Source organism: Ctenocephalides felis, unplaced genomic scaffold, assembly GCF_003426905.1.
Source record: "Ctenocephalides felis isolate EL2017-DRISC unplaced genomic scaffold, ASM342690v1 CF-g0.4_SCAFFOLD_03571, whole genome shotgun sequence".
Lineage (NCBI taxonomy): Eukaryota > Metazoa > Arthropoda > Insecta > Siphonaptera > Pulicidae > Ctenocephalides > Ctenocephalides felis.
Window position 1 is genome coordinate 9,592,972 of NW_020539725.1, and position 11,996 is coordinate 9,604,967.

The 11,996-nt window shown below is 30.2% G+C and overlaps 1 protein-coding gene across 1 annotated transcript; it reads right to left on the reverse strand.

The window, feature by feature from the left end:
- Positions 1-1,962: 1,962 nt before the first annotated feature.
- LOC113385588 (integrator complex subunit 7-like) lies at positions 1,963-11,350 on the reverse strand. Its single transcript, XM_026623438.1, is given in 8 exon segments — positions 1,963-2,263; positions 2,265-2,439; positions 2,442-2,472; positions 2,514-2,816; positions 2,818-3,119; positions 9,425-9,648; positions 9,841-10,330; positions 10,513-11,350. Coding segments are annotated over 8 exon segments (2,664 nt in total).
- Positions 11,351-11,996: the final 646 nt, after the last annotated feature.

The window sequence follows — 11,996 nt, forward strand, 5'->3', positions numbered from 1 at the left end:
GATCAAATATTACAATTCGATGTGCTCTATTTGCATAATATAGATATTATACCTAATTCAAAAGCAATCTGCTATTAAAATGAGAATATAGAAAGCAAGTCGTTCAGTTTTCCTTTTAACATGTTAAAATATCGATCAACCTAAGAATACTCTTTAGAATTAATAAAATGATATTTGAATCTACTCTCTTAATTAGGGTATTGCATGTTGATTATTGATAGAAGTAGTGATTACTACTGAAGCTGAAAGCAAATGGAGGGAATATAAAAAAGAATTGATTTATTTGTGATGGGACAGAATAGAAAATATAATCAACTATAAACTAGTATTTGGCAATTTATAAATGAAATTGTATATATAATTCCATACACCAGCATTTGATAAAAAAAATTGATATTTTTCTTAAATATCATTTTCAAGAACTTTAATAATCACTACTCCTACCAATAAAAATATAACAACGTGTAAAGTAATATTAATTATGAATATAATCTATTGGAACCCCAATGGATTATTTTGGTGTTTACTTATATGTACTTTTCATTACTATTCATATTTGGAGATTAGGCTCTTTTAATACTCAATAAAATGTTCATAAAATTGTAGCAGAATGAACTGATATTAGCTAAATTAATATAAATATTAGTCTTGGACATGAAAAATATATTGAACGACATATCTCATTATTTGTGATATTACTGGTTTGGATCTGGATGTTTTTTATTATATCATATGATATGGTTTTGATATTACTAATGAATACTTATACAAATAATGGTTAATTTCAAGTGTTCGATTTATAACTTCAATATTCATGGCTGGCTATATTATTATGCCATACACAGATAACAATTTTGTTGATGGCATGATAAATATAACTTCTTATAATTAATATTGCAGATTAAACTAATGGTATACTCTTTTTGCCATCAGCATTTTTTATTGATTGAATACAACAGATTGTTAAATAATATTTCCAATCAATAATTGTGATGGTTTATTTCTACTAGATTTGAAAATCATTTGATTATGATTTAAACATATAAAACCGTTTAAATCTCGTTTTAATTATTTGATAATAGTGCTGAATTACACATTGTAGCCATTATATTAAACAAATATTCAAATACTTATTAGTCAAAATTAGTTGTTACTATAATTTAATTTAAATATTGTGCAATTTATGTAGTATATTTAGAAATTTATTATTAAACACGTGTTTTATTGTGAATAAAATATAAGAGATTTATGGGAACTTTTTCAATAACTGAAATTGAGTTGCTTTGACATTTTTTTAATATGATGAATACGTTTTTGAAATCCATATTTATATTTTATTAATTGTACCTAATGCTTGTGATACTAATCTGATTTTTTTATTCTTAAATACTCTGGGCAACAAGTGAGAAATAAATATAGAAAAATAAATGAAATTGTAGAAAATAACAATTAATATATCAACTAATTGTAATAATATACCAAGGAACAATCCAAAATCTTTGTATGTAATGTTACTATAGATGTTGTGTGCTAAATTTATATGAATATGCCGCCATAATATATATTAGGTTTTCTATTTTAATAATATACATATCGCTTGATGTACTTTAAAAACTGGTTTCATTTTTTTGTCTGACTTCCATATATTTTTGTCATAATATTATCTATTACAGTGTGATCTTTTCATTTTTTTGATATTTTTATATGTGTAACAATTATTAATCATAACTACTATTTCATGAAAACAACTTTTAATATTTACAATAAATACAAATCATATATTAGTAGTTCTTCAGTGACTACTGAAGGTTAATGATGAATTTCTTTAAAAACTTCGTATGAACTCACATTTCAAGTAAATCATTCAATAATTCACTATCATATCTGAAACACACTTATTTCTCTTTTGCATATTTATTCACATCATTTTCTTTCATTTTAAATTGCTCATTTCTTGTAGTATTAGCTATTTATTTCATAATAATATTTCCAAGTAACAATTATCTTATTAGTCACTGACCCTGATGTGGTTTTAGATGAATCATCCAAAACTTTAATTGTAAGTGAACCCTTGCAGCCGTTCTTCCAAACTTTTCCATCTTCATCGATGATAGTTGCTTCGATATTTGCTACCCATAATCCTGGATTTCCTAAAGTCAACAAAAAACTCCCCGAGAAATAGTCATGGTTAGGCTTAACAGTCTGAGATAAAAATTGACTCGCATCTGATGGCTTTACATCAATATTTGCGCCCAGCTTAGTTTGGAGCACTGAATTCAATTAGATGTATCTGCGCCACTGTGCGAAAAGTAGATTTTGCCGCCAGTGTGTATTGGACTATACCTTCAACTTTTACTACTAGATGGGTATTTGGAACATGATTTATGGGTTCTCCTTGAACTCTGGGGACAGGAGTGATATTCAGTTTCAACGAAGTACTTGAAGAACCTGGAAGAAAAATCTAGGCATGCAGAATGGTGCCGCGCATAAGAGCGCTACTTGTTCTAATAAACTGCGCAGTTTTTAGGAGTTATCATTTTAGCAACACCTGGTACAAGACTTGCCTGAAATTTGTCAGATATATCCATTATCATGTTGCAATGTTGAAGCAAACTGCGTCTTTCTGGATTTGTAATATAGCTTGTGGTTAGTTGTTCAAAATGAACATCTCTGGTGTAACACATACGTTCTATGGAAGTGGCAAGAACATTACTTCGGTACCTCAACAATTGCAGTAAATCCAAAGTAGCAGGGTCTGCATCAAATGATTTTTGATACAAATTTATATATGCTTCCTCATTTTTCTTAAGCAAAGGTAACACATTTACGAAGTTCCACAATTATTGGTCCATATCTTAACAATTCATCTTTGTTAACTTGTGCGACGGACTGGCTGATATAAGCCGGAGGCGTGTAGACCAAATAACAGCATAATGTCACTTGCAGCAAAGTTTGTAAGAACTCTAATCTTAGTTTTAAATAATCTATTTGAAAAGACATAGGTATAGCTGTAGAACTAGCAGCTGTCATAGCGGTCACGGCACGATTGTAGTGAATTATAGATTGATTTAAGATATCGGGTATGCATCTATTCGTTGATGCATTCACACCTTCGAGGTCTGAAATGTATACAATCTATAATTAACTAGATGCACCAGAAACAATATCACAATTGGCTAATTAATAAGGAAACAACTATAAAGCCAAAAAATATAAATGTACCAATAACAATTATTTTAAAATGTACTTATTTTTGCGCGCTAAAGAGTGCTCTTGATAATATGTATGATGGAACAGCTTTATATTACAAACTATTACTAATTTTGATATTATATAATTGATAGTGATGCCAACTCGAATCAAGTGATTCGAATCATTCGAATCAAGCCCTTAACAACCCGATTCGAAATATTTACTGTGATACGATATGCATGAACATAAATTTTAATAAATATGAATATAGAAGTGAATTAAATCATGCAAGCCACTCGGCTTCTATCGACTCATTAGAGATACTCGCATAATCCGTATAAATCCAATCATTCGAGTTACTCGATTGCACACAAGCCATTCAACTTCTGAACACATGTGCAGATACAACAGCGACTTTGTGTTCCTCGATAGCTCCTTGTGTTTGTGAAATATTAATACTTAATTTTGATCATAGATATGTATTTAGAGACCATAATTAATTCAATAGATTCAAAACATGATTTATCATTGTTTTTATAATATATGTAGTAATATGGATTTTAAATGTTATCAGAATAAACCTCTATTATGAAATCATTGATTAAAATTTTGAATATAAAATTTCCTTTAAACAATTATTAAACATCAGCAGGCAAGTAAATCATTATGCAAGTAATGGTAAAATTACGACAATGAAATAATAGCAATCTTTATGATCATGGACTGACTTTTTTCGCCATTGCACTTTACATTCAGCTTTCGGTTTAGACAAATAAATTAAACACACTATCAAATGAACCATAATTCTAAATATTGTTATGATTTGGTGATGCAGAAATGCTTCGTCATATATTATTCTAAATCTAAACTAAGTTGAAAATATATAGTCCAAGAGCCCGTGGGCGGATGACAGTATGTATTTTACGACACCTGAGATTTTGTGCATCGATTCCTCTTATACCTATCCTACATGAAATGGGGACTGACTAAGCCCAAGTGGCGGACACAGCTACTGCGCAGCTGGTAAAGGTACCTTTTTTTTCGCCCATATCCGAACCATTTTACGACGGTTGTCGTTTCGAAAATTTGAAAATATAATATTATTACTATCGTAAAATACCAATGGCAGACGATTATCGCGCGGTTAACATGGTGGCAGACGATTTTGAAAATGCAGAAAAAAAATTTTTTTTGAATGTATTTTACGATGTCTGCCATTTACATATTTATTCCTTATAGTATCAAAACCTTATATTTATCACGGCAGACGTGTACCTAGTGGACCAACATCAGCAGAGTTAAAAAACTCAGCTACCATTTGGCCTGATAGTATGCATAAATCTCCATGTTTTATTTGTTAGTTTATATGTGACATTTAATAATGTTGATGAGCGGAAAAAAGATTTTTTACGCTAAATTCGTAAAGATTAAAGTATACAAACGATAACAACAATTATTGTATATATATATATAATATATATATATATATATATATATTACTTTCTTTATTTATTATAATCTCGGAGCCATATCTCGCTTTTGATGATTCCTCATCATCCGCTAAATCAGATTCTATAAAATAATAAATCAGATGTAAAATAAAAAATTATTTGAAAATCCAACTGAAGATGTTTGATAAAGACATGATTCTCCGACCATACTTTAATGCGCCCACAATGTTGGTTGCTTGTTATAGATATTATTCCTAATATAGTTATAGTGGGCTCTTAAAAATTGTTGATAAAACACGAGATTGAACTTGCACCAAAATTTAGAATTTTTTCTGCTGAATTGTTCATTGACATTGCAAACTTTATAGTTATTAATGAACAGTTTGTACCGTCCAAGAACCACGTCATTTAGGTCCTTTTGCATTATATATTTGGCAAATATCTTAGGTGGTTTCCTGTTAAATTTTCTTTTTTGCTAAACCGAGTGTAGCAAACCCTTGTTGAAGATCGATATTTTTTATTTAAATTTGTTAATTTATTTGAATTTCTGAGACTGTCAATTATACAATGATAATCACAAATGTCCAATCGTGTGTTGTTGAAGATTTTTGTTGTACTTCACATGAAGAACCTGACACAAACATTATCAATAACGCGCGTAACATCGCTGAGCATATCGTTGCAATATTCCTATTAGAGCCTTCGATACTGCAAAATATCAGTATAATATTGGTTATATGAATTGGTAATATGACATAACTAAGAAATATAGTAATTCAAATATTTGGATGCTAAATGGGGTTGAAAATAACCATATTAACATCACGAAGTGAACTGGTTAGTTGTTTGCCAGAATTTCAATTTGTTGTCATGCTTTTACTGGTTGTGATTTCAATCCAGCCTTCTTTAACAAAAAAAAGACCTTACAATTCTCTGAAAAAAATCGATCTTCAAAAAATGTTTGCTACGCTTAACAAAGAACCCACAACAATATCTTTTTAATACTATTCAGCTTAATTTTTAAGTATGGTCGGAGAATCTCGTCTTTATCAAACATCTTCAGTTGGATTTTCAAATAATTTTTATTTACATCTGATTATTATTTTATAGAATCTGATTCAGCGGATGATGAGGAATCATCAAAAGCGAGATATGGCTCCGAGATTATAATAAATAAAGAAAGTATATATATATATATATATATATATAATAAATATTGTATAACTTTATTTTTATACAATATTTTGAAATTAGACTAAAATAAATAAAAAAATAGAATAAACATTACAATAATTGTTGTTATCGTTTGTATACTTTAATCTTTACGAATTTAGCGTAAAAAATCTTTTTTCCGCTCATCAACATTATTAAATGTCACATATAAACTAACAAATATTAATTTGTTTTATCATTATGAAAGAATTGCTTATATCGGTATAAAACATGGAGATTTATGCATACTATCAGGCCAAATGGTAGCTGAGTTTTTTAACTCTGCTGATGTTGGTCCACTAGGTACACGTAGGGCTTTCAAAACCGTATTAAAATCTGAATACCGGTATTCGATATTTGAAATTTGTAATACCGGGATCCCGGTATTAATACCGGTATTATCAATGAAAATTTTACTAGTCATATTTTTAGTTACTGCAGTTGTTTTATTGACATATTAACATTATTATTGTTTTAAAATGAGTACATATTAATTATTTTATCACATAAATAATAAGAGTAGATAGATACAAGAAAAAAACTTGCAAGTAAACAATTATATATTAACTTCTATATACACACTTTACATATAATAGGCTCGTATGGAATTATAAATTTAATAACTTATATTTTGTTTATTAAAATATGTTTCTAAAAATTATAAACAATCAATTGCTCAATCTTCAAGCGAGGGCCGAATTTTAGTACAAATATAACACGCCGAAAAAGTCTTTCCTCATGCTACACTTGTCGGCACAATTGTCATAAAGAAATAATACGAGTACATGATTAGTCGATATGAATTAGTACTTAGTATAGGGTATTTAGTTTATAAACAAATCATAAATAGATATCAGCACTTCACAAAGGCTTATAGAAAATTATTGTATTTACTGATTGCCTAATAAATAAATAAAATTATTCTATATGAACGATTTCTAAGCATCTGCAACGAGACCAATATTATCATTGATTATCAAACAATTTATCACTCAATGATTTGACTTGTAAATTTTTATAAGTTATAAAAAATAATGAATACGATAATACGAATGATTGAAGGAAGATATACAAATAGAGTATTATAACGTGTCGACTGTATATTTTGTTAAAATATCATTGATAACGAATTAGATATGAAGACAATGCACGTGGACGACTAATACTTTGTATAAATGGGTTCCATTCATTAGATCGTATATAATATATAGACAATCGCTTTATCTTGCCGGCATCGACAAGATGTGTCATACTGGACTGAGCCGAGTCGGCAATACACAAATAAAGTGTAAAACTCGTGTATGTGTATTGTGTAAGTTAAATTTTTAACAAAATTTCGTAATCCCGAAATACCGGTATTTTAGTATCAATACCGTATTGAACACCGGACAAAAATCGTCCGGGATCCCGGTATTCGGGATCACGGAATCCCGGTATTGTAAGCCCTAGGTACACGTCTGCCGTGATAAATATAAGGTTTTGATACTATAAGGAATAAAATATGTAAATGGCAGACATCGTAAAATACATTCAAAAAAATTTTTTTCTGCATTTTCAAAATCGTCTGCCACCATGTTAACCGCGCGATAATCGTCTGCCATTGGTATTTTACGATAGTAATAATATTATATTTTCAAATTTTCGAAACGGCAACCGTCGTAAAATGGTTCGGATATGGGCGAAAAAAAGGTACCTTACCAGCTGCGCAGTAGCTGTGTCCGCCACTTGGGCTTAGTCAGTCCCCATTTCATGTAGGATAGGTATAGAGGAATCGATGCACAAAATCTCAGGTGTCGTAAAATACATACTGTCATCCGCCCACGGGGCTCTTGGTCTAATATTTCAACCGTCTTCAAAATGAAATCATTTTTAATAATATTTGTAATATATTTTTTTGATAGTTTATAATTTTTATTTGGTCAAGTATATTGGTGAAACTCAACCATTTTTAACTTCTCGAAGGAGAAGTTTATGTTTTCATCAAAGAGGCCTATCAAAAAATCCGATTTTATGATTTCTCGACGTTTCAAGCCATTCTGAATCGAATGGTACCAAACTTGGAAATATGTGTGTGTGTATATGTGTGTGCGTGTATGTGAACAGATTTTTTGCCGTAAATCGAGGTTTTCTCAAAAACGACTGGACCAATTTCAAAAATTTAAAAGCCATTCGATGTATCTCGATGAGGACTAGCGTTTATCAATTTTGTGCGACGATCGGCCAAGCAGTAAATAGCAGAAAAATGAAAATTTTTTCGTCCACGTTTTAGCCCGCAATTCTGAATCGATTTTAAAAATTCAAAAACCGTTCGAAAAATATTGGTTGGGAATCGTGCTGATTAGTTTTTGGTAAAGATCGACGGGGCCGTTTTCTTGTAATAAAGTGTCAAAAAAAGAAATTTCGACGATTTTTATGGATTTTTTTGACGGTAGATACCATAGTCTTATAGATCACACTAAAAAATTACGGACTTACAAGTCGTTTAATTTTAAAAATTCGTTAAAGTTTGAAAAAATTAGTATCGTTTCCTCTAACCTTTCATCAATATTTGCTCAAACACGCCTGAACCGATTTCAGAAATTTAAAAGCCATTTGATGTATCTCAATGAGGACTATCGTTTGTATGTTTTGTGCGACGATATGGCAAGCCGTTTTTTTATAATTTGGAAAAAAGTGTTAAACTTTACGTCCACATTTAAGCTCATACTACCGAATCGATTTTAAAAAATCAAAAACTGTTCGAATCATGTTATTTGGGAATGATACTGATTAGTTTTAGGATTAAACCTACCGAGCCGTTTTATTGTAATTAACTGTTGAAAAAAAATTTAAGCCGAATTTCATGGAACTTTTTTTGGCGATATATCATGGTTTTATAGAACTTACTGAAATATTATGGTCTTACAACAAATAGTTATTTTAAACATTCATCAAAGTTTGAGAAAATGAGTAGTTTTTTTTTGACTTTTGTTAAAATTAATATTAGACAATTTACTTGGTATAACGATAGAGTACTTGATCTTAATAAACATACTAAACCGTTAAAGTCCTACGGAAACTGGTTCAGTTATAAAAATTATTGATTTGTGAAAATTTGCTTTTAGAAAATTCTCCGAGTTAACGTGTTCGTTCGTTTTCAATTATGTGTAATAAATCCACTCGGAATACTTTTAATCACTCATAAATTAATTTATTTTTAATTGTACCAATACCAACTAATTAACATAATTTTACATTGATGTTTGTTTTCGTCTTAGCTTTTGTTTGTCAATATTTAGGCTTGATTTGATTCTGATTCGTATCACTCGAATAAGGAAATTTTCGAGTCAGCACACCACTAATATTTAATATCTGTTTCATTTTCTGAAATTTTGTTGTCCAATTATAATCCATATATTAATATATTGACTTGCATAAAATCCTTTTACAAACAAAACTTAGAGTGCAAAAATATATATGCGAGTTAAATAGTATATTTTATAAATATGTAAAACAGAACAGAAAGTAATAGTAAGAGTAATAGAAAGTCTTTACAGAAAGTAATAGTAATAGATATAGTCTTTACTTACAATTGGAAACATTTTCTGCTCCTTGCAAAATGGATTCTCCCAGAGACATTTCGTAAAGGGCATCAAACCAGAAATGTGAATGTTCTGACCATACTTCTTCTGATAAGCATTTCCACAACGGAAAGCTCATCTCATGATGTCCATATCTTGCACAACATCGAGCAATTTTATATTTAGACCATAATGAAACTGTCTCCAAAGTTTTGTTCATTTGCTCTTTGTGTCTAAAATTAATCAAAATATATTGAAACAAAAAAATCAATAACATAGCAATTAAATAATACTTGATAATTACTGAATAATATTAAGAAAAAAGTATATAAAATTGTGAGTTTCGCCAAAATTTTATTTTATGAAACCTTTCATATTTTGAGAACTAAAAATATACAATATGCATTTATATTAATAATAATTACCTCATTTCAAGTTTAGTAATTAGCGATATCTGTAATATCAATGTAAACAATCTTTCAATAAATTGAGTTTCTTTATCATTGGTGTAATTAATATTTGTATTTTTTTCTAGTATTTTCATTATATCAGATAAATAAATCAGTAAGGGATTATCATCTCGTGAATTTGCACTAATTGCAGCTAAAGCTTCAGTGACAAGCAAACATTGTGCAACTGAATATCCAGGTGTCTGGTTCAGCATACCGAACATAAATTTAGTAAAATACTTAGAATAGTTTTCACTTAAAGCAGCAAGCTGAACGGCACATTTTAATATTCGCACTAAAATATTTTCAGTTTTTGCTGTTACTAACTGAACTTCTAACTGATTCTTTATGCTGTACTCAACTATCTGTAATTTTAATTCAGCCCCTTTGTTCTCTTTATAATAATGCCCTAAAATGCATGTGATAACTTCTAAAGCACAGCAGCTTGTCTCTCCATTCGGATGAACTAATGAATCAAAGCAATAATGTCTGTAAGTGATCAGATTCAGTTATCTTTACTTGGCATCCTACAGGACTATCGGCTAATTTTAAAAGTACCATTAAGATCTTAGATTTTTCTCTTGCGCTGATATTTCTATTCATTCCAGCTTGTACTATGGCTTGTATAGCTTCTAAAGGCCATTTTACAGCACCTTTTACTGCAAGATCTTTTCAAGCATTGCAGCGTTCTAGATCTAACTAAAGTTCTAGGATCTTTAAGGTATAGAAGTAGCAATGAAACTTGGGCAGGCACATCAACCATTGTTGATATTGATAATTGCGTTAAAGATTCTAAAGTTGTTATGATGAATTCCTCAGCAGGGTATTTTGATAGTAAATTCAAACAAAGTGTACGAACTAAAGCAGCCGTTTTGGCATCATGATGCATGTATTGTAGAATTGGAATCAACTGTAGTTTCCTATTATCTGGAGTGGCTTGTCCTTCTATCATATCTGACATTTTACCACACATCGACACAGCAAATGTTTTACTCTGAGCTGCAAACTGCATAGCTGCTGTTATTGCAGCATCAACTTCCACTGAATTATGACTATCTAAAGATTGGCGAATTGCATGATGGACTTGTTCTTTTTCAGGAATAATTCTAGCAACGGCTCCTAGAGTCCTAAGAGCCAATCCACGAGCTACTGGGTCATTAGAACTGTACACAATGAAAATACGTCGAACAAACTCATCAATATTTAAAATTTTGTCTAAATGTTTATCAGTTTGTTCACAAACTTTCAATATCCATAAACGTAAAATATTATTACCTACACGAAAAACTTCAGCGAGTTTTAATAGTGAAGAGTTAACTAAAATGGGAAATGGATACTTTTCAAATAATCTAGGAAAACGAACAATAGCCTCACATTGATCGCCTATTTTTGTGGCCCTAAGGGCTTTGTCGAGTTCTGTAAGAGCTGTATTTGCATCTTGCTCGGGTTCTCCTAAACCAGATTCTATGTATCTTGTAGCCAACATTTTGAAAGTTATCTTTAATATTTCACTTGGACAAGTCGTGAAGAAATCGAACACATTTAGGTTAGGAAAGGATATTTTATCTCAATAATTGATCATAACAGTAAATTGGTCATTTAAAATCTAAATAATGATTGAAGCAATATAGTGAAATAATAGAATAGCATTTATGAACTAATTAACGTTCACATAACAAATAAATAACGAAAAACTATCAAATTTTTGACGTTACATTAAATTTGTTTACATACGTTGCTGTGTTGACTATGACTTGAAGTACATAAAGGTGCGTCCACACCTAACGAACAAACACGAACGAACATGTCGAACAAGAAAATACAAAGAAGAACGAACAGGAACACGAACGAACGCGAATAATTCCAAACAATCGCCTTAAAGCAATGAGGGCTTCAATCTTTTTGTTCGAGGATATACCGTGAAACGTCAGATTTATTATTTAAAGTGCGAGAAAGAGCAAAATTATTTAAAGTCATCAAATTTACAAAATTTGTCAATAACAGCAATATCTTATAATAAACACAACATAAATCAATGCATTAATGCACATTTTAACATGAAAAAGGAAAAATGTTTGTCAACATTCGTGGTAGCGTCTACACTAGGGTCCACACTGCACGTACGAGTTTAA